General features: G+C 31.6%; 1 protein-coding gene across 4 annotated transcripts in view; it reads right to left on the minus strand.

Annotated features, from left to right (window-relative positions):
* Window positions 1–25343, minus strand: part of Start1 (Steroidogenic acute regulatory protein-like) — a 73510-nt gene that overhangs the window by 42565 nt on the left and 5602 nt on the right. For all 4 annotated transcript variants that reach the window (XM_067276640.1, XM_067276639.1, XM_067276642.1 and 1 more), the window contains exons 2-5: window positions 14203–14471; window positions 7883–7957; window positions 5051–5128; window positions 2172–2225 (exon numbers count right to left, since the gene is read on the minus strand). In XM_067276640.1, the coding sequence (XP_067132741.1) occupies window positions 2172–2225; window positions 5051–5128; window positions 7883–7957; window positions 14203–14471 (476 nt within the window). The remainder of the gene's footprint in view (window positions 1–2171; window positions 2226–5050; window positions 5129–7882; window positions 7958–14202; window positions 14472–25343) is intronic.

A 25343-nucleotide genomic window follows, 5' to 3' on the forward strand; every position in this document is an offset into this window, starting at 1 on the left:
TTTAGTAAAGTAATTTCTGATTTTTGAAGGCAATATTTGTTACTTTACTTTATAATGTAGGAAAAGTAGAGAAAAAAACAAATTTTAAAAAGCATAAGAATAAATGTTTAGAATAAAAACTCAGAATAGAAGAAATATTAACAAGACACCACTCAGACACATACTTCTTGAAAAAGATGATCAGAATAGATAAAGGAATGACTATACTTTTCAGAACTTTTCCAATACAATTACTCTTTTTGGCAAATGTTTTCAGCTTTCCTCAGATCTGTCAGGAATTCACAACTTGAATGTTCTAAATCAAAATTCTATCAGGTGTGATGACATATGTCAAATATATTAAAATTTAAATTTAAAAAGATGGGGTAATCAGGCTCCACGAGACTATGTATTCATCTTTTTTTAAATTTAAAGTGTAACATATTCAACATATGCCATCACGCCTGATAGCATTCCAATTTAGAATATTCAAGTTGTGAATTTCTGATATCTGAGAAAACTTATAAAGAAAGCTGGAAACATTTGTCAAAAAGAATAACTGTGCTGGAAAAGTGCAAAAAGATATAGTAATTTCTTTATTGAACTCAGTTCCAGCTGTGTTAGTTTAAATTTAAACATGATAAATGAGACATGGATAATACATTCAATCCAAAAATGAAAAGACAATGGAATCATGCAGTATGACTACCTTCCAAAAAATTTCAAATTGCAGTGTCTGCTAAAAGTTCTCAATATGATTTTCTGGATCCAGAAAAGTGTTATCCTTTTCTATGCTACTCCAAAGGACATTACCATCATTGATAAAGTTTATAAAAACATAGAGAAATGTTTTTGCTTACAATTGCAGAAAAAGTAACCTGAATTGATGGGAAATTTCACCCTCCATCAAGAAAATGCTCCACTGAGAAAGGCATGAATTGTTAGAATTTTTGATTGACGAGGTTATTAAGACTGCTAGACATTTCTATACACCTGATCTCCCTTCTAGTGACTTTTGATTGTTTGACACATTGAAACTAGCTTTTCAATGGAGACAGTTCTTATCAAAATTAAGTTTGGTTTCTTCAGTTTAATGTCATTATAACATATATTTGAAAAATCCTACAAAACATGTTATGACAAGTGAGTTGAGCACTGGCAACTGTACTTAGACAAGAAAAGGAGACTATATAGAAAATAAACAGGTGTAAATAAATGATTTTGAGAATATTTTATGCATTGCTTTTAAAGTGTTCTTTGTATGTATATATATATATATATATTCGCAAACAAGTTTACAATACAAATAATAAAATACAGTTGAGTCTGCATAAGTCGACACCCGGATAACTCGACATCATCGGTTAAGTAGTCAGTTTTCTACGGTCCCGGCCGACTTACATAGGCATTAATGTTAAAAAACTCCAGTTTACTCAACAGTGGTTTATCCAGTGGTGACGTTAAACTCGTCACCACTGGATAAGTCGACATACTTTTGCTGTCCCACACACTCTGATAAGTTGTCACCCCCTCCTGAAAAAATGAATTCACTCTGCATGTTTGGTGCAAACTCATTTTTTTCAGGAGGGGGAGTTGATTTCTTTATTAATAATTGATTTATTAATATATATATATATATATATATATATATATTAATAAAAATGCCTTAACATTTTATGTATTTTTATGTATAAAATAATAACAGATAAACAAAAAGAAAATATACAACCTACATCAACGTCACACCCGAATCCAATTTTGCATTTTCTCACGCTGGAGGCATTAAGAATTCTTAGACATTACTTGCCAACAATTGACAATTGCAAAGATGATGTTTTCAAGGCGTTCATGATTGTTGAAAAAAAAAGTCGAGACAGTTAAGTGCTCAAAACAAACAACACTAAACAAATTTGTCAGTTTTTCATCTACAGAGTAATTGTAAATGGAGGACACAATGTATTGTAAACCTACACTACTGTATAACGCACTACTGTATTTTCCTAATTGTAGTTTTGTGGTTTTTTTCTCTGACTTCGCTTTAGTCGTCACATCGAATAACTCGACACATTTCCACTTCCCCTTGGGGTGTCGACTTATGCGGACTCGACTATTTCCAAAAGTCCAATAAATTTAATCTATAATTTTTACTTTATAAAATTATTATTATTACGTATAAAAAATGAAAAACTTACATCAAATAAAAACACTTTAGTAATAATAAAGGCACCACTTCCTGCAGTTGTTATCTGAAATTATTAATAATAATACATATAAAGCATTAAATATTCATTAATATTAAAAAATACAATATAGATATTTAAAATCAATTAAAGAACTAACAATACTTCCCTTATTTGAAATAGAAAAAGTTTACGTTTTTTTTACTACATTAAAAAGTTAATATATTCTTCTCAAAAACTTTCATGTCCTCCCTATCCTCCAAAAATACTATATTTTCAATAGCAAAATATACTGTTATAGAAAAATTTTTTTAATTACTATATTTTTTACCTTATAACATGCAATATTATATTGGATACATCACATTTTAGATACAAAAAAGTGTCTTATAAGGCAAAGAATATAGAAATTATATTAAAATGTTACAAAGAAAGCAATTTTAATTTTAAAAAGTTCACAGTTTGTTATTCACTTAAGCTTCAATAAGAAAATATCTAAACTATTAAATATAGATTTTGTCATTTAAATATTAGCTTTTGTTAAATTATACAATCTTGCTTACTGTAATTAAAATATAAATATAATTTTTTCTGATAAAAATCTGATACTGTGGCAATTAGAAAAAATAATTTTGAATTAATTAATGACTTGAAACAGTGTCGCGCTTAATTCTGGTTAATTACGAAACACAATATAGTGCTTTGTAAATATCAAAATTCGTATTACTCCATCAAAAACATAGAGGAACTGTTGCGTGAATTGAAAAAAGTGAACATTGAAGAGGCATTCAAAATTGCCAGCTTAGATATAGTGGACATGTACTCGTCGACAACATGGGATATAATTGAAAATAAACTTAAACAACTTAACATGAAAAAAAGAAAGATAGATTTAATAGAATTTTGTTACCGTAGTAACTATTTTCAAATAAATGATAAATATTACACACAAACCGTCGGTATTAGTATGGGGTCTGTTATAGGACCTAAACTGGCCGAGCTGATAACGATAGACATAGACAAACTGATTGATAATATAAAAGGGATAAAATTTTACAGGAGATATGTTGACGACATTCTGATTATATATAATGAAACGCAGGTAAAAATAGAAGAAATAATTATGTTAGTAAATAATATAAGTGAAACTACACAATTTAAAGTAGAAGAAGAAGATAACATAGAGCACAAGTTAAGTTATTACGATAAAATGGAGATATCATCATCCCACACACCGGGGTGTATAAAATATAAATCGAACTCACTTGTGCCTATTGACCGGTGTGAAATAAATAACTTCAATTCAACGAACGTTTTCTGGACGCCTTCCGTGTCCTTCTTCAGGTTAACTGCTGGATTCTATTATTTTTAAAAAATAATAGAATCCAGCAGTTAATAGAATAATAGAATTTTTTAAAAATAATAGAATCCAGCAGTTAACCTGAAGAAGGACACGGAAGGCGTCCAGAAAACGTTCGTTGAATTGAAGTTATTTATTTCACACCGGTCAATAGGCACAAGTGAGTTCGATTTATATTTTATAAAATGGAGAAAAACTGAACTCAAGTTTGAGGTTTATAAAAAATCGTGCGCGATAAATACAACTATAAAATACAGCTCAAATATCCCATTACATATAAAAAGAAACATTTTTATCACGGAATACAGAAAAATCGAAAGCAGAACCAGTAAAATAACTAATGTGCAAAACAGTATATCAGATCTAAAGAAAAAATTCCTCTTATGTGGCTACCCAAGACGATTACTTGACACATGGGAGAAAGGGCTTAACAATCCGAAGATCACTATAAGTAAAAAGGAAAATTTAAAACTCCAATATGTTAGTTTTCCATACATTAGAGGGCTATATGAAGATATAAACAAAGAAACACAAAAAATTAATATAAAATTAGCACCCAAGTATGAAAAGTTATCAACCAGAATCAAAGCTAGACAAGCTGTTAAAGAAAGAGCACAACCAATAGAGGAAATGCAAAATATAGTTTACCAAATACCATGTACATGCAGTGCCAAAAAAGTTTGTATTGGAGAAACAAAAAGACAAATGAAAATAAGACTCAAAGAGCACGTAGCAGACCTCAAATATCATAGAATTAATTCAGTGTTTCACGATCACTGCACGATAAATGGTTGTAACATTGATCAAAATAACATACAGATTCTACATAAGGAACCGAAAGCATACATACAATAGAAAGTTTAAGGAAAGTGTGGAAATTTTTAAGAGTCAGAATAGCATTAACAAATACCCAAGTATAAAGATAAATGACAATTGCTTTAAAATATTATAAAATATATTATAAAAATTAATATACACCAAATCTTCAATAACAGTTATGAAAATTAAATACGGAACATTCGACTCCGTATTATTTAACCTCAGATGAGAGAATATGCTAATGAGCGCCACAGTGAAAGTAATGTGAAGGAGGAAGAACCGGACAGGATATGAAGAAATAATTTAGACAGTTCAAAGATTGTATAACTGAAATTTTAGTGGAAATTTTAAACAGAACAGGAAGCCTTGCATTTAGTAGATTCCCTTCTACTGTGATTTGGCTGTGGATGAAAAAACATAGAATAATTAAGGTATGTTCATGGCAAATATGCCGGATAATGTAATGGTCACGACATAATTTGCAAATATGTAGGATAGTGTAGCCATGATATTTTAAAAACGAAGACTTATATTGTGTTTCATAATTAACCAAAAATAATTTTGACTTTAATATATTCTTCGTCCAGAAAGAAATTCTAACAAACATTATTTTGTAAAGTAGATGTTTCACTTAACATTTTCATTTGTAGAAATATTTTTACTTTAAAACTTAACAGATATTATATTTATGAACATAATTTAAATTACTTACTGCAACAACCCACCAATGAGATATTCTAAATAAGGCATAGGCGGATATCAGAAGTATAAATCTCCAAACAGATAACAACTACAATTAAATGAAATTATAAATGTAATATATATTTATTTTTCATTAAAAATAAAATTTATTAACAACTCCTGTTCAAATGTATATTTCTCAAATTTGTAAATATTTAATAAGATGTCTGCAAACATGAATAAAATAATAAATTCTACAAAAATATAATGCTCAATTTGAAATTTTAAATTTCAATTTCAAATATTAGATTTTAAAAAACTATATTAGTCAGAAAATTTCATTATTATTAATTTTATTCAATAAGAAATTTTAGATGGAAAGAAACAGCTATTCAGATTTATGAATTCAATATTCAGATTATAATAAAAATGTAACAGTAGTATTTTGTCAAACTGGATTTGAATTTGATGATTCGTAAGTTACAAACACAATTCATCAAATCAAATTATAAGTAGCAGAGGTTTTAATAGTTACCTTTAAGTTGCTGCTTTTAAGTCTTAGTTAACAGCTTTTAAACAAGTTTCTAGGACTTAAGATGTAGCTTAAAAACCTCTGCAAACTACAGCTTTGTGAGAGCAAAATGCTAGCAAACGTGCGCTAGCACACCTGATGATGTCAAAGACCCCGCCCATTTCTTTGTGCCCGTACAGTTATCCCTTTGCTAGTGCAGTGATATGAGCAGACGCTTGCTGTTGACAGAATTCAACAGACAGAACAGTCACACTAGCAAGAGAGAGCAGAGTATGCACAATGTCATTTTACAGCCAAGAACTGAACAAAGTACAGTACATGCCAGTTTTAAACCATTTAGGGATTTGTGTTGAAACAAACCTAATATTTGCCAGAGATATTCACAAGTTAAAATTTTGAAAGTACATTTTCTGTCACTCTTAGCCTAGGAATAAGATGGGAATAAGTTTGGGTGGGGGTGTGAAGTTAAAGTCTTTAACCATTAAAATAAAATACTTGCAAATATTTTTATAAATTTATTTTTTTCATCATAATTTCACAATTTCTATAAAAACTGGACAAATTAATAATTAATCTGGACCATGAATTTAAAAACAAGCTTGTCTGAATGAAAACCAGCCTGGTGGCAACATTAGTTGCTAATCTCCCACGATGCAGCTCTTTTAAGCGAGCAAACACTGTGTAGTTTGTGGCTGCTTTATGCCCATGTAACTTACCTAGCAAAAATGGCTCATAGCCTCATGGGGAAAAAAGATGGGGCTTTGGAGTGCAACCGAGCATATACTAGCTCCCACTTCCTGTAGTTTTCGGCAGCTCTAACGCTAGCAAATGTGCACTAGCACATCCAATGACATCAAAGGCCCTGCCCCTTTCTTCGCACCTGTGTGGTTTTCCCTTTGCTAGTGAAGTGATACGAGTGTACATTTGCTGTTGACAGAATTTAACAATGATCGTATGCTCATATCACTGTGCTAGCAAAGGGATAACCGCGTGGGTACAAAGAAAGGAGCAGGGCCTTTGATGTCATCAGGTGCACTAGCACACGTTTGCTACTGATTTGCTCTCGCAAAGTGCTAGTTTGCAGCAGCTCTAAGACAATTATAAACATCGTCTTACCATCTACTGATTATCATCAACTATTAATTGAACTCTAAGAGAAAATGCATCAGAATAAGATCTACAAAAATTATCACAAATGATAGAGAGTTTCTGAAATGCAGAAATCTAATCCATCTAAGATATAATCTAAATTAAATATTTAGATAACAAATTTGAAAATCCTTCCATTTCAATACATCAAACTCCTGTATATTTAATCCAGTTACATGAGTATGGATCCCATAATGGAAAGGAATATTAAATTCAAATAGTAATTCTTCTGTAGTTTACAAAACTTATATAAATTTTAAAAAGTCAAAACAAAAATGTATAAAAATATTCTTTATAAATAAACTTTTTGCTATAATATATCAAAGACAGTTTAATGAACATTGGTTTTATTGTATTTGTTAAAAATAAATATTGAAATATTCTAATGCTTAAAAAAATAGAAAGAATAATCTACAATAGTTAAATCCAAAATAAATTTCATAATTTATTTTGTTTTATTTAAACCACAATTATTATTTTATACTTAGTTCATTCATAATAAAATTTTTGATGTACAGTAGAATCTGCTAATTTTAACCAGAGATATTATCATCAGTTGTTAAATGTTATCAGAATTAGCATGTTCAAAAACAAAATATTGTTTGCTGTAATCAGAGTTTTTGTTATAATTATCATTATCTTAAGGTAAACAGCATTGTAAAGCTATCTTTTTGTACTGTCAGCTTTAATGTATGACTGTTGATAATGACAATTAATAATGATCACACATTTTCAGTCTTAATCAGCACTTAATGTTTAAGAATTAATTTAATTTAATTATTATTTACTTGAAATAAATATAGTAGTCTAAATTATGGCTTTTCTTATTTCAATTATTTTCCAACCAATTAATACATTAATAAGTTACACATTTTAAAATTGTTTTCACATGCTTTAATGTAAGATTGAATAAAACCAAAATTTCCATTTATTGTAGCCTTATTTACTTAACTCTGCTTAATGTTATCAATCATTTGTTATATTTTATGTTAATTACTTACAGACATAGTCCAGAAGTAATTATAATAACTGGATTCTACTGCATATAAATTATCATAGTTAAATTTTTATAATTAGCATTGTTTTAAGTATTGATTTAATTTAAATATTTTTTAGCAACACAAATAAAATTATAAAATCTTTTGAAAATATGTTATAGTAAAATGTTAAAATATCACTTACAACTATATCAAAATATGAAGTTCTTATTGTATAATTTAAAACTTCTTCTCTAACTGATGCAATTCGTCCTTCCATCTGAAATAATTTTTATACTATAAAAACATTATACAATATTATTTTCATATTAAAAATACTTTTATAATATATGATTTGACTTTTTACAAAGTAAAATTCACAAAACAATTCTGTTATTATTTCATTAGAGAATTAAAAATAAAAAATAGTACAAAATTTTCAAATTCTTAACAGGTTCAATTTCAACAACTACACAAAAAAAAAAAAAAAAAAAAAAAAAACAACAACAAGTTTGATATAACCTAATTTAGCTATAAAAGATAAATTTTATCAACATTCTAAACAAAATATTCATATCTACATAAATATACATTGGTATTTGTACAAGGAGTTATCAAAAGATATGGTGAATGGTAGAAGAAAAAGAAAAAAGTAATAATACATGAAACTTGCAATTAATCCCCCTCATAGTAGTCTCCTCTGTTTACAACATATTTTTTCCAGTATGCTTGCTACTTCTCAAAACACCCTTGAAAATGTTTGTCTGTGCCTTTAATTGGGCTGATGTGGTTGCTTTGGTTTCAGAAATTGTCTGAAAACAATTTCCCTTCATTATCCACTTAACTTTGAGAAAGAACAAGAAGTTACTTGGTGCAAAACCTGGTGAATACAATGGATGGGAGGCACATGGTAATGTTCTTTATCAGACAAAAAATTGCCACATAACAAGCGATATGTGACAAGGAGCATTGTCATGATAGAAAATGAAACGTTTTGTCCATTTCAACAGTCATTTTCTGCATATATCATTTTACAAACGTTCTATTACCCCTCACAGTTTTCAGAGTTCACTACCATTCCTTTAGATAAATTGTTTAAACTCTGTTTAAACAATTTACTCCATATTGAAAAAACAATCTCTCCGTAGACTGCATTTCATATACAATATAAACTCTCACAAAAAAACCTTTTTTAAATTGCAGCCGTATTTATTACCAAATTCAAATGTTTTTGGTCATATTTAATGACCTTTATCAAGAATAATGAAAATTGAATTCTGCTAGATTTGTATTAACGATAAATTCATTTTGGAACTTTTGAAATGCATTTATACAAAACTTTAGTGCACCATCTCTACTACTAAGCTATCAATATAATTAAATAAAACTCATAAATACTAGAACATTCAAACCTACAAAGAACAAAATAAAATAGTGTTACAGTAAAGCAAAAAAATAAATAAATAAATAAAAATAAAAATAATATATAAATATAGTAAGGCAAAAAACATTAAAGCATGTGTAGAGCCATCACATCATATATCATATATCATTCATAATAAGCATGCTATTTTATTTTGTTCTTTGTAGGTTTGAATGTTCTAGTATTTATGGGTTTCATTTAATTATATTGATAACCTAGTAGTAGAGATGGTGCACTAAAGTTTTGTATAAATGCGTTTAAAAACGTTCCAAAATGAATGTATCGTTAATATAAATCTAGCAGAATTTGATTTTCGTTATTCTTGATAAAGGTCATTAAATATGACCGAAAACTGTTTGAATCTGGTAATAAATACGGCTGCAATTTTAAAAAATTTTTTTGTGAGAGTTTATATTGAAAAAAAACAATATCATTTTGATGTTGGACCTTGCTGGCAAGCCTTTATTTCCCTGGGAGAAGAGGGTGACTTTGAAAGAGAACTCTGAACCTTTGTCTCAAGAGCCTAATCATACACCCACAACTCATCTTGTGTGATGACTCTTCTCAAAAAGTTCACATCTGAAGTGGTGCAATCAATCATGCAACTATTGAAATTGAAAGACACCTTTTCTTCTATTGGGAGTCAAAACACATAGGATGAATTTTACAGTCATTTGTCTCATGCTCAAATTTGAAGTTAAAATGCTTTGAACCAAACTGTATGAGATATCCAGGTCATCAAAAATATCCTGAATAGTCAATCAACTTTGAATAATTTGACTGACTTTCTCAATGTTTTTGACAATCTTTGATGTTGAGCTATATCTTATCCTTTCTTCACCCTCAACAACACATCTTTTGAAAAATCATTCAAAATCATTTGTAAACTATCTTCAAGGTCACTGCAACATCTTGTAAACTAACTCAAACATTTTGTGAGTTTGACACTTTTCTTCAGTTTAAAACAAAATTTGATGATGTGTTGTTTGCATGCAATGTTTACAACACACTTCACAAATTGTCAGCCAAACACAGTAATTGAGCAGAGCAAATTCATACTTGATAGATATTCAAAGAGTATAACAACAATTTGAATTCAGCATGGAAGTTTTGCCATTTTCTGACAGGTGGCAAAGTGTGCCAAAATTCATTGTATTTTTTTCATCACCCCACATTTTAATGATATGCCTGATTTTAGTTTTAGTTGTCAAAAACAAATTAAAAAGTTTTTACTTAAATAATATTTTATTAAAGTTTAAATTGTTAGAAAATATCAAAAAATGCCACTAAATGACAGTTTGTTATTATATATATAATAATATAATTCCAGAGTTTAAGTATAATGGTAAGAAATAACACTTCTAAAAAGGTTTACTTTAATTTATTTAATACTTTTAAGGATCTAAATCAAATTTTTTATCTTCAGAATACATTAAATATAAACAAAAAAACAAAAATAAAAAAGATCAGCTTATAATTAATAAAATTATTAAAAGTTTTTCTTCTTTCTTAACTTTGTACAAACTTACTATATTCTGAAGATGAGAAGCTTGGATCCTTGAAAGTACAGTAGAGACTCGTAAATCGGAGCCCCGGTAATCGGAACGATTTTCAGTCGGACTGTGTCGTGCTGAATCGAACGTTTTTGATACTAAATTTACTTCTAAAGTATAATTTTCATGTTTTTTATATTCTTCAATATATTTATTTTGTTTGTACAAAATGCAGAAATAATTTTTAACGATACGATAGCCTCGATTATTATTATAAAAATTTTCGTTAGGCTTAAAATCGACAAAAATTCAACACGAAGCGACCCGCAACGAAGAAAAATTTGAACATCGGACAGGTTAATATATTTTTTCGTACATAAACTGTAATCGGAACAAATCCCTAATCTGAACAACCCCAGTCCCCAATTGATTCCGATTTTCGGTTCACTACTGTATCTGTTAAGACTTTCAGAAGACGACTATATCCTATTTTTTTTATTTTTAAAAATATTACAATTAATAAGAATCAGTTAAATGCATTAACAGTAATATAAAGTTTTATTTAATTTAATAAAAATAATTTAAAACAAACTTTGTTGAGTTCTAAAAATAGTTTGAAAATAAAATATAAATTCCTAATTTCTAGAAATGTATTACTTTAACAAATTCCTTAATTAAACTTGTCAAATCATTCACTATTTTTCAACATGTTTTTCTACAGAATCATGCCTGTGTAAAATTTCAGTTAATAATCAGTCAAACCTGATACTAATTGCTATTGTTGTTGTGCAACTACTTTCAATTGAGTTTTGTATATTATTAATTACCAGTTGGTTCCAAATTTTATCTATCTATCAATCAATTTACAGAAATACAGTGAAACCTTGCTTAACAAGCATAATTCGTTCCAGAATCTTACTTGTCATGTGAAACACTCGTTAAGCAAAACAATTTTTTCCCATATAAAGTAATGTAAAATACGATGATGCGTTCCATGCCAAAAAAAAATACTCAAATATTTTATGTATAATGTTTATTCAAAGAAAATTATATAATATACATTGTTAAGAAGTGTAAGTCATCTTCATCTTTTATTCTAGCACAGAATGAACCAACCTGGAATGTGAATTTGATTTGCAGAAAACAAACAAGAAAAAAAATCAAAATACAGTACAGTAATTTGTAATATTTAATTATAGCTTTTACATAGCCCAATAATTTGGCAGATCATTTTGCATGTTTATTATATAATGGGCTATGGTTGTTGATGTTTATATGTCTGAACACAAGTTTGGAAAAAATGTGTGATCATAAGCGACACTAAGATGCTAGCAGAACGAGTGCTAAACAAAAACTGTTGTAGCATGCACACAATCCGGAACTTTCCCTATCCTTGTCACTCGTTATGCAAAACATCGCTCATTAAGCGAGTCAGTTTTTCACAATTTGCTTTGCTTATTATGCAAATTACTCGTTATGAGAAGTGCTCGTTAAGCGAGGTTCCACTGTAATGAAAGCATAATTCAGAATGTTTTCATCAATTACTCCTATATTTTATCACAGAAATCCATCAAGTCTGTTTAAATGCCATTTATGTATAAAAAGAAGAAAATATCAAAAGATCTTCATATAAAGTTTCATACTTTAGTTTAAATAATAGTTAATCCAGATTTTAAAAGTATATATTTTAAATTAATTCTCATAAATATCTTAAAATATATTAAATGACAAATTAATTGGATAATTTCATCTAGTTTCAAGATTTACTTTGAAGAAAATTTATTTGAATTTCAATTTTAATTTGAAATTTAATTTATTACTACTATTACTAAGTAATGTATAATACTGGGTTTAGTAATAAGTGTTTGCATTTTTTATGTTCATTTTAAACATTTTAACTTACAAATACAAACAATTAATCAATTATATATGATCCATTTAGTTGTATCACTAGTTGTCATCTTTCTAGCAATTTCTCAATTCCTCTTCTGAAAATGTCCTCAGGTTTTGAGGAAATATATTCTGCAATAGCATTTTTGACTCCAACAGTTTGACCAAACATTTTTCTATCTAAATAATTCTGTAAAGATCTAAAGCGCCATCTATAGTTCATGAACCAAATCTGAAACGCAATATGGTGGATGAGGTAAAAAAACTTTCCACTGCAATTCTCTTATTATTTCTAGGGTTACTTTGGCAATATATGGTCTTGCACTGTAACACCGCAGTACAATGCCCTTGTGGTTTACTTGCGCCGATCTTTTGTCCCTTAATGCTTTGCTTAAACAGTCTAATTGTTCACAATACATGTTGGCATTTATGGTTTGGTTTGGATGTATAGTTCATAATATACTATTCCCTTCATATCCCACAATATGCACAACATTACTTTTTCAGATGCAGTCTACTTTTTGGTGTGGATGTTGAGGGTTCTGTTGGATTTAGCCACAATCATTTCCATTGAATATTAATGTTTAATATCCATTTTTCATCTCCAGTAATTACGCAATGCAAAAATGGATCTTTCTTTTGACAATCGAATAATAATCTAGCAATAGTTAATGGTTGTGTGAGATCAGTTTCCATTAACTTGCAAAGAACTCACACATCTAACTTATGAACTTTTCCAAACCTTTTAAGATGATTGTATACAATTTTTTGGCTTACATATAGTTTTATTGCAAAGTTCTTGTATTGGCTTCAATCCGAGCCTTTAGATCATCACTATTGAAAGTGGTCAGCCAACTAGAGCAATCATCATCTTTCATGCTAAGACCTCCCTTCCAAAACTTAGCAAACCAAAACTGAGCTTTACTCACCTTTAAAGTGTCAGTGTCATAAACTTTGCAAATTTCTGATGTCACCTTAGTTGCATTTAAACCTTTTCAAAAACAAAAAAAGCAAAACATGCCTCAGATGGATGTTGTTTGCTTCCATTTGAAAACTAAAATGTTCATAAAATTAAAACTATTCAAATTAGTTTAACAAACTGGTAACATATATCCACACTTAAACTCCAAAAGTCACACTTCTCTGTGAAAATAGACTGCTATTGTAAAAATGTTTAATTGAGCAATAAAAATTGCAATGACTTATTACTCAACCCAATATATTATTGCCTTTTAACAAGGATAATTTAGAAATTTTATGCTTTATTTTTTTCAGGATATGTGAAACTTGGACTTTCAATATTAATGTGTCTGATTATACTGAAGACATTTAAATTGAAATAACTTAAATTTTGCTTTTATTCTTTTTTTATAATATATTGATAGTATACATAATTTAAATAATGGTCTATCCATAAGATCATTATTTGCCAAATTACAAGAATTTAAATTTTATTATTTAGTTTTCACTTAAATAGCCAAATTAGATGAAATTTATTACAGCTAAAAGCCAAATTATTTAATTCTATGTATTAAGTGATGAATAAGTTATTGGCATATAAATTATCAACATATTAAAATTTATACAAATTTTAGTATGCCATATAATTTATATGCCAATAACTTATACATAACTGTTTTTAACATATTAATAACATACTAATATCAGTTTAATTTATAATTTTATTCTATTTCATAATTATTCAAATAAAATATATACCATTGTACTTATTAACCACAGAAGGAAAGTAAATAGTAGATCAAATGTCGTGAGCAAACAAAAGAATCTTCGAACTGGAGACATCTGTCCTGCTAAAGATGTTCCTACTTTTAAATCTTCATCATTAAAATGATTCAAATATAGTGTGCTATAGGCAGAATTGATAGACTGATAGTCTGTTCTCATAGAAGGTCTTAAAGGTGGAAAACTCTGCAAAGACTTAGAACCGTAATTGCCCATTTTCTTTCTTACACAAAATATAGATGATCCTGTAATAATAATACTGTATTACGATTTAATCATATTTAATCTTAAAATTGATCTATATTTTGAAAAACTAGATATATAAAATTTAATTAAATTCTATATTTAAAATTAAATCAAATTCTTAATATTCTACACTATTTGTTTTAAGAAGCCTGTTTTTTTTTTTATTATTAGATTAGACACTTTTTGAGACAATATCTCATCTTCGGATCCAAAGTCTAAATACACTTGAAATTAAAAACTGCTAATTTAAACAGTGTTTTAACTATAAATCTGTAGTTTAACTATTATTTATATAACTTTTTAAGTCAGTAAATACATTCCATAACATCAGAATCCTGACATGTCTAATATCACTAAATCTGTAGTACATACAAATAAAGTAAATATTTATAATTTCAGAATATATGTTGTCTTCATTTTATGGCGGTTTGATTTACAATTCACGATAATGCTGGTTTCAGATTTTCTCAAAAAAATCTTATAAAGGTTTATTCTATCACATGCAGAACATTTTTTGTAAATGTTAAATGCAAACCGTACACCTTTCTTAGCAATTTTAAAATCTCCGTAGGTGTTTTACCTAAACGCTGACAAAATTTAATGTTGGAGGTTGTTCTTGAAACTCCACTTTGATTACGTCGCCGGACAAAGGTAACTATCTCTGGAAAAAAACAGCAGCGCTCGCGGTTTAATCACATGACATGGGTGAAATTAACCTGAACACGTAGAAATGGTTTGGTAGAATCCATTTCATACGCTGTAACTTCAAATACATGCTTTTGTTGTAGATTACTGCATTCCCCGAACTTTTGGATCGTACCACGTATAATAAAAAATAATATATTTATAGATCAAAAATATATTTAATGCTTAAATTATATAAAATCTATTTTTTCAGTGTTTTGATTAAAGATATTTACACAATTTAATTTTCAATTTTAAAAATTGTTTAAATAATGACACAAAATTCATTAATTCAAAAAAGATATTTAAAATTTTTTAGTTCAAATAACTTAGTAACTTAAATGTTGGCATTTCATTAACAATTAAATGTAGCAAACTTACATTCTAAAAACAATGCATTATTAAGACTAATAATAAATCACAGACGTTTATTGTTAAATAGAATAACTGATAATGAGTCAGATAATAACCTTACATAAATATGATAATAAATAGTTAAGTTTAAAATTATCACAAATCTTATCCTGTACATTATATTATTCTGATATAAATTCCAAAATTGTCATATTTTATGAATCATTTAACGAATGTATTGTCTATTCTTTATACATATATAGAATAAATATGCAAATTGATCATTCTCTGAAAATAATGTGGAGAAACTACAAATTATTTTAAATAATTTTTTAATACTATGTACTGCTATTTTCATTTTCTCCTCCCTCACCATATTAATTCATAAAAATTCTCTCTCTCAAAATCTATCATCCAATCCAATAAATCAATAATCTCAAATGAGGTTGTGGGTTCAAGCCCGACCCAGGTCAGTTCTTTTATTCCAGAAGATTCTAAATTTATTTAATATTTATTTAAATTATAATTATTAACTTAGATAAGAGATGGCGCCTAACGTCTACCTCTAGTAACAAATTACTTTATATCAATCATTTAATTAGCCAATTTATAGCCCCATTTTTAAGGTGATTGTCGGTATTCATTATTGACAATTTTCTTACCCAGGGCAGTAAATGTACACGAACTTGATGCACAGTTGTCATGAACAGCAAGAGAAGCAGAATTATTTACAATTTGTAAGAAAACATTTTACTAAACAAAGTACTCCACTTGAGCTATGGTCTGTAACAAAAATTGGTACATACACTATAATAGACACTTTAAAGTATGCCTCATTTAACACAAAACATGGAAACAGTAAATTTATGCACATCCTATATTCATATATAATTACTATTTTATGGATCCTCCTTATTAATATAAACATTAACAATTTGTCTAGACATCAATGTGATGAAGGCATAATAAAAATTTTGTGAAATGTTGGTCCCTCACATCTTTAAATACTGTCTTCAGCTGATATTTATTTCAGGGTCTGTGTTTTCACATTTCTTTCTTGTGAACTTGCCACAGGTCCTTGATTGGGTTCAGATATTATTGAACCAAATAGTGATAGAATGAAATTATGCAGCTTAGCAAGATCATGTTGGAAGAATGACTCTTTCTGCAGATGATGCAGATGACAGAGGACAAACAATACTAATGCAAAATCACTTGCTAGTGTTTACATTAGCAGTCCTATTAAATGGAACTAACTTAAATCACTAATGCCAAAATATTCAAAAAAAATTCCCATACTTGCACTACAGCTGAAAGTCTGACTTTTTGCTTCAGACGGTTTTGGTGGGTGGATCCTTCATTGGACTGTGTGATAACTCTCCATTCAACATTTTTACATAGGACTAAGAAGGACAACTTGTCAGACCAAATTTCCCTTTGCCATTGAGTTTCTATCCAGGCAAGTGGTCCCTGGCCCAAGAAAATCGCTTTCTATGTTGAACTGGCATAACATGGGCTTAAATTACGGCTTGTACAAGAGTAAGCTGGTGTCATGTAGCCTGTTGCTAGAGTTTGTCAAGTTACAGGATGATCTATGCATCCATTCTACAATACTTCTATTTTAACAAACTTAGCACACTGTATTTCATGACAAATGGAATAAAATTTGATCTTTTATAGCTGTATTATTGGCAGCTTACTGTTGCTCTGTCAAGACACTGTGGAATGGTTTTCTTGTAATATCTGAGGAATGTTCTGACAGTAGGGTAGACTCATTCAAACAATTCTTAAGAAATCAGTTATGTAGCATTGCATTTTTTGTGGATATGCTTACTAGTAGTCCTAACTTCTTTCTTGCCACTATTTGAGTTCTGAACAACACAGAGACAGCACCAAACTTTATACTGCCATTCATATGCATAAGGGTGACTGAATCTAATACAAAGCAGCAAAAATTAAGCATGTGTAACTAAGCAATGGTTAAGAGTGAGAGTGTGTGTAAATTTACTACCTTCATATTTTGAGTGGAATGATGTTCTTGTTGTAGAGCATAGCTGAAGTGAAGTATTATGTCTAGTAAAAGTTTTTCTTACAAAACTGCAAACAATTCTGCTTTTATTACCATTTATGACAACTGTACAATCAATAAAATATAAATCGAACTCACTTGTGCCTATTGACCGGTGTGAAATAAATAACTTCAATTCAACGAACGTTTTCTGGACGCCTTCCGTGTCCTTCTTCAGGTTAACTGCTGGATTCTATTATTTTTAAAAAACTGCGTTCCGATCTTTTAAGAACAAATTCAAATGAAGATAGTTCGAAAGCGCGATGACCATCGCGCATGCGCTATATCTGTCGTGCTCCTTGTCGTACTGTATCATATTCTTTTTAATCTTTGTATTCTTTTTTATCTTTGGGTCACATGATTTCATGTGTTATCGGACCCAAATAAATCTTTATGCATCCTCTTGTAATAAAGTTTGCCAAGCAAGCGAAAGAGTTATCTCGTCGCGTGAATTAATGCATGTTGTTTTAGTTTGCGCTTTATGTATCTCTATCGCTTCCAGCCATTTGAGGTGTTCCATCCGAGTCGTTTTAGTTATTAGCGTGGCCCCCGCGAAGTCCACATTAATGCCCGGTTCAGAAGCGTACACTGCAAGCGACGTGGTAGCTCTGTTGTATCTTATATCCGCCTCGTGTTCTTTAACCCTGACTTCCATAGAGCGTTTCGTTGATCCTATGTAGATCAGATCCCTATTAAATCTCTCGTCCTTTATCGGGATTCGGTATACGCCTGCCATTCTATTCGGGTCCGATGGGTCCTTTCCGTTACGTAACAAAGTGTAAATGGTTGGGCCTCTCCTATAAGCAACGGTGACCTTACGTCTCCTTGCGATAGACGCGTATACGGATTTCAAGGTCGGGTTATATGTGATGGGTATTCTCTCCACCTCCGTATTTTGGTTGTTACTTTGTGCCACTGCAGGTGCGTTTTGGCTCATTCGTGCTCTTTGGCGTTCCGCCATTCTTGGAATAATGTTGCGGTAGCCGTGTATATCCGCAATCTTCTCAATATGTTTCAACTCTTTCTTAAGCGCTTGTTGAGTGGAAGAGTGCGTGTATGCCCGTCTGACCAATGATCTAAATGCTGCTATTTTGTATTGGATCGGGTCGCATGAGTCACTCGGGATGTATGTGGGGCTTGCACATTGTTTGCGATACACAGAGGTATGGATGTTGTGCGAGTCAATCCTGATATCCACATCCAAAAAATGCACATTGGTATCACTATGTTGCTCAACTTCGATTGACAGACCATACGTGTTATCATTCATCTTTTCTACGAATTGCGCCAAGTTCGGTGTTGTCTTCCATACGATGATGACGTCATCTATATAACGTCTGTATAGTAGGATATCGTTGGTGAATCCCGGGAGTGTTTTGGATTCGAGTTGTCTCACCACCAACTCACACAAGTCCCCTGACAGTGGACTTCCCATCGGGACACCCCGCGATTGTGTGTATGTTACATTTTTAAATTGAAACACCGACCCGTAACACATGAGGTGCGCTAATTCCAACACATTCTGGTGGAGGGCTGTGTCATTTACTTTCGTAAACAGGAAGTCTCGAAGTGCGCAAAAGCACGGTGGTATCTTGATGGAAGGATACAACGATTTAAAATCCAGCACCGTTATGTAAGCTGGGGAGGTGATCTGTTTCAACTGAATGATTAATTCTTCCGGATTAGAGATGGTGAACTGATATCCGCTCATGTGTGGAACAATTATGTTGTGAATCGCTTTTTCCAACTTACGGGTGGGAGCCTTGGTTTTATCCACAACCGGACGAAACTGTTGGCCTTCTTTGTGCGTTTTCGCGAACGCAAATAATTTGGGTACGTCCGGGGTATCCATTGTGATGTTCTTTAGTTCTAGCTTCTTGGCCAATTTCGAGCACGACAATCTCTTAACTCGTGAATGTAGTTTTTCTACCCAGTTACTTCCAACCTGATTGCATTGAGTTGCGTCTATGTATTCCTTTAGCCCTTTCTCGTATGTTTCCCTTTTCATGATTACTATGTTCTTGGTTTTGTCTGCTCTGGTGATCGTGACCTTGTTCAGACGTGCCCACCTAACCGTGCGTTTGATATTTTCTCTCAGAACTAGAAGTTCCTTGGAACTCCTGTTGTTTTTAATTTTGAGTGTGGCTACCCATCTGTAGTATTCTTTCTGCGTGTCGGTGAGGCCTCTTATCAATAGCTCTAAATCCGGTATCGTGGATGTGAAAGTTTCTGCATTAGGACGTGTCGGTGCGAATGTTGGCCCAAACTTGAGAATATCCTTGACAAATCCAGGGATTTGTAAATTATCCCACACAACGTACGGGCATTGATGTTGTCTTTGGTCTTTAGGGATTTGGAACCTTAAAATCCAATTCAGTTTCTTGCTGTACCGCTTTCTTAGATTCATTCGAAGTCTATCGGCCATGTTTATGATTCTATTATTTTCCATCTCCAAAAGGCGGGGGTCCTGTTGGAATAATATGTTTTCAACTTGTATTAGTTTCGCTAGACTGGAAAATACTAATTTTTTGGTCGTCTTTATGGCCCTGTTCAAACACATCCATCTGACTTTCTTCTTTATGCTCTCATTGCCTGGCGGTAGGTGGATGCGAAATATTGTCATTGGGAACACTCCGTTTCTCTTGCATGTGTTCAGGAAATCCAGCCTTTCTCTTGCCTTAGTTAGGCCTACTACTATCTTCCGGTAATCGTTAGTCGGCATCACTGATTAACATATCATCATCCTACACACCGGTGTGTAGGATGATGATATCGTTAACTCACGTGATGCCGACTAACGATTACCGGAAGATAGTAGTAGGCCTAACTAAGGCAAGAGAAAGGCTGGATTTCCTGAACACATGCAAGAGAAACGGAGTGTTCCCAATGACAATATTTCGCATCCACCTACCGCCAGGCAATGAGAGCATAAAGAAGAAAGTCAGATGGATGTGTTTGAACAGGGCCATAAAGACGACCAAAAAATTAGTATTTTCCAGTCTAGCGAAACTAATACAAGTTGAAAACATATTATTCCAACAGGACCCCCGCCTTTTGGAGATGGAAAATAATAGAATCATAAACATGGCCGATAGACTTCGAATGAATCTAAGAAAGCGGTACAGCAAGAAACTGAATTGGATTTTAAGGTTCCAAATCCCTAAAGACCAAAGACAACATCAATGCCCGTACGTTGTGTGGGATAATTTACAAATCCCTGGATTTGTCAAGGATATTCTCAAGTTTGGGCCAACATTCGCACCGACACGTCCTAATGCAGAAACTTTCACATCCACGATACCGGATTTAGAGCTATTGATAAGAGGCCTCACCGACACGCAGAAAGAATACTACAGATGGGTAGCCACACTCAAAATTAAAAACAACAGGAGTTCCAAGGAACTTCTAGTTCTGAGAGAAAATATCAAACGCACGGTTAGGTGGGCACGTCTGAACAAGGTCACGATCACCAGAGCAGACAAAACCAAGAACATAGTAATCATGAAAAGGGAAACATACGAGAAAGGGCTAAAGGAATACATAGACGCAACTCAATGCAATCAGGTTGGAAGTAACTGGGTAGAAAAACTACATTCACGAGTTAAGAGATTGTCGTGCTCGAAATTGGCCAAGAAGCTAGAACTAAAGAACATCACAATGGATACCCCGGACGTACCCAAATTATTTGCGTTCGCGAAAACGCACAAAGAAGGCCAACAGTTTCGTCCGGTTGTGGATAAAACCAAGGCTCCCACCCGTAAGTTGGAAAAAGCGATTCACAACATAATTGTTCCACACATGAGCGGATATCAGTTCACCATCTCTAATCCGGAAGAATTAATCATTCAGTTGAAACAGATCACCTCCCCAGCTTACATAACGGTGCTGGATTTTAAATCGTTGTATCCTTCCATCAAGATACCACCGTGCTTTTGCGCACTTCGAGACTTCCTGTTTACGAAAGTAAATGACACAGCCCTCCACCAGAATGTGTTGGAATTAGCGCACCTCATGTGTTACGGGTCGGTGTTTCAATTTAAAAAATGTAACATACACACAATCGCGGGGTGTCCCGATGGGAAGTCCACTGTCAGGGGACTTGTGTGAGTTGGTGGTGAGACAACTCGAATCCAAAACACTCCCGGGATTCACCAACGATATCCTACTATACAGACGTTATATAGATGACGTCATCATCGTATGGAAGACAACACCGAACTTGGCGCAATTCGTAGAAAAGATGAATGATAACACGTATGGTCTGTCAATCGAAGTTGAGCAACATAGTGATACCAATGTGCATTTTTTGGATGTGGATATCAGGATTGACTCGCACAACATCCATACCTCTGTGTATCGCAAACAATGTGCAAGCCCCACATACATCCCGAGTGACTCATGCGACCCGATCCAATACAAAATAGCAGCATTTAGATCATTGGTCAGACGGGCATACACGCACTCTTCCACTCAACAAGCGCTTAAGAAAGAGTTGAAACATATTGAGAAGATTGCGGATATACACGGCTACCGCAACATTATTCCAAGAATGGCGGAACGCCAAAGAGCACGAATGAGCCAAAACGCACCTGCAGTGGCACAAAGTAACAACCAAAATACGGAGGTGGAGAGAATACCCATCACATATAACCCGACCTTGAAATCCGTATACGCGTCTATCGCAAGGAGACGTAAGGTCACCGTTGCTTATAGGAGAGGCCCAACCATTTACACTTTGTTACGTAACGGAAAGGACCCATCGGACCCGAATAGAATGGCAGGCGTATACCGAATCCCGATAAAGGACGAGAGATTTAATAGGGATCTGATCTACATAGGATCAACGAAACGCTCTATGGAAGTCAGGGTTAAAGAACACGAGGCGGATATAAGATACAACAGAGCTACCACGTCGCTTGCAGTGTACGCTTCTGAACCGGGCATTAATGTGGACTTCGCGGGGGCCACGCTAATAACTAAAACGACTCGGATGGAACACCTCAAATGGCTGGAAGCGATAGAGATACATAAAGCGCAAACTAAAACAACATGCATTAATTCACGCGACGAGATAACTCTTTCGCTTGCTTGGCAAACTTTATTACAAGAGGATGCATAAAGATTTATTTGGGTCCGATAACACATGAAATCATGTGACCCAAAGATAAAAAAGAATACAAAGATTAAAAAGAATATGATACAGTACGACAAGGAGCACGACAGATATAGCGCATGCGCGATGGTCATCGCGCTTTCGAACTATCTTCATTTGAATTTGTTCTTAAAAGATCGGAACGCAGTTTTTTAAAAATAATAGAATCCAGCAGTTAACCTGAAGAAGGACACGGAAGGCGTCCAGAAAACGTTCGTTGAATTGAAGTTATTTATTTCACACCGGTCAATAGGCACAAGTGAGTTCGATTTATATTTTATACACCCCGGTGTGTAGGATGATGATATGTACAATCAATACTTATGCTATGAATAAGGTATTTCTTTCAAACTGATTTTAATTTTCAAACTTTATATAATATTCGAATATTTGATGTTATGACTGCATTCCACCTTTTATTTTGTATTTAAAATCTTTAACTTGAACTCTAGTTAAAAGTAGAATTACTTTTTGTACAAGTTAGAACTAAGAAATAGTTCTACTGCAACTATTTGCATCAATCAATATTTGAAGAAACTATTATAAATGAACAAATAGTACAATAGTAATTCCAAAATTTCATTTTAGAGATACGTAAGACCCCGCTTAATGCTGCTTCGCTTAGCACTGATTTGATATAATGCAGTCTGCTCGAAACCTAAAAAAAAGCTCAAAATTTACGCTGATTTTAATTTTTGCAGCATTTCATTGATTTGTACATAATACGATTATTTACGAACACAAACCAATCAGCAAAAGGTGGCAAAAAAGTGTAGAAGTGGAAAACAGAGATTCTGAAAACAACGAACCCAAAGAATTTCTCTGCAGATTTCCTTAGTAAAGTTTGGTAACGATAACCGAAATCGTTGATCAAATTGTAGTGAATGATTCGGATTTTGAAATGAGTGCAAAAGAAAAACCAGGTGTTTTGGATGCGATCTCAAGAATTTCAGAAGAGTCAGGACCTTCGTCACAAAAAATGAACTTTACATTTCTGTGTGAATATGTTAATGTGTTATTTAATATATATTATGAAAATTAATATAAAAATAACCTAAAATTAAAGTAAAATCTGTTTAGTTTTGGTCACATGTTCACGTATCCCTATTTACTCTATGTTAAAATGACCCCTCATTTAATGCTGTTTCGCTTAGCACTTTGTCGTCTAAGAATGCCTCCCTTGCGTTAAGCGGGGTATTACTGTATAGAATTAAATTCAAGTAGGCCCGACATTTTTGTAATTTTGAAATATCATGTGAAAGAAAATTCAAAAGAAACTATTTAAAAACTTGAAGCTTGAGTCAACATTCATAAAAAAACAATTATAATACTATTTAATGCAATTGATAAAATGGAAAAGACACATGATAATAAATCTCATAGGTTAATTGAGAAACAAGTTGAAACTACTGAATATGCATTCATTATTTCTGTTCTATAAGAAATAAAATCTTTTTTTTGATAACTGTCACTTGTCCAAAACAGATACTGATTGCAGTGGTAATTGAATCCATGGGAGGGGAGAAAAAACCATATATCAAAGCTGACAATTATATATATTGCATGAAGATGAAATTACTAGATACAATTCTAGTAATTTCATTTATTCAATGACATTTTTGCTATGTTATCAGATACTCTCTAACAGTTTTTCATATAAAAATTTAACTATTTCTTTGCCTCATACATTTCTTTAAACAAAATACTTTAAAATTTCATAGTTTATCACCACCAGACCTTCAAATAAACCAAATGAAATAAAAATTAAATTAAATAAAATTTTAAAAAATTAAATAAGAAAACAATAATAATAGGAAATTAAATTTAAATAGAAAATTCATGACGTAGAAAGTTTTCAAGGACAATCAATTTATTTTTACCTTTTTTCAAAGTCTACATAAAATACTTCAAATTTCAAACATTTACTTTTTAAAATTTTGAATATAAATAAAAATATTTAGTTCTAATTATATTTAAAACTTTAAAAAGAAATGAGTGTAGGAACATATTAAATATGAAAGTTTAAAAATTATAAAAAAATTTTAAGCATTTAAAATGATTTTTGAAAAGAAAAAGTTAGTAAAAAGACTTGGAAGTTTTTTTGCTTTATTTCATATTTTAATCCTGCAGTAGTTGTAATATGTTTCATTATATAAATAAATCATAAGCATTCTCTTATCTTCTAATGATGGGCTAGAGTCATGCAAAAAAGCTTGGGAATTAGTATTTATTTTGTTTTTTGCTTCATTTAACTCTAAGCTCTGAAAACTTACTTCATCTCTGTTGCTAATGCCTAAATTGTTTTACCCCTCAGGCTATGAGAACTGGTATGCAAAACTAGCCTAACAACTTTACAATCGACCAATTTCATTTTTAATGGATAAGGCCGATTTTGGCTAATTGCGTGTGCAAAGAGTTAAAGCTTGGTGTGTTATTTTGTGTCTTGTTTACACTTTAAAAAATAGAATGCATTAATTTTAGATACTCTTTTTCAATTTCAATGTTTTACATACTTTAATAAAAATATAAATTGACATCATTTGGCACATTTGTATAATACAAAATGGTGAAAATGGATAGAAGTGGACTTGTCAATAAGAAATCAGTTCACTT

The sequence above is a fragment of the Centruroides vittatus genome, unplaced genomic scaffold (genome assembly GCF_030686945.1).
Source record: "Centruroides vittatus isolate TY-2023 unplaced genomic scaffold, ASM3068694v2 contig_7, whole genome shotgun sequence".
Taxonomy (NCBI): Eukaryota; Metazoa; Arthropoda; class Arachnida; order Scorpiones; family Buthidae; genus Centruroides; species Centruroides vittatus.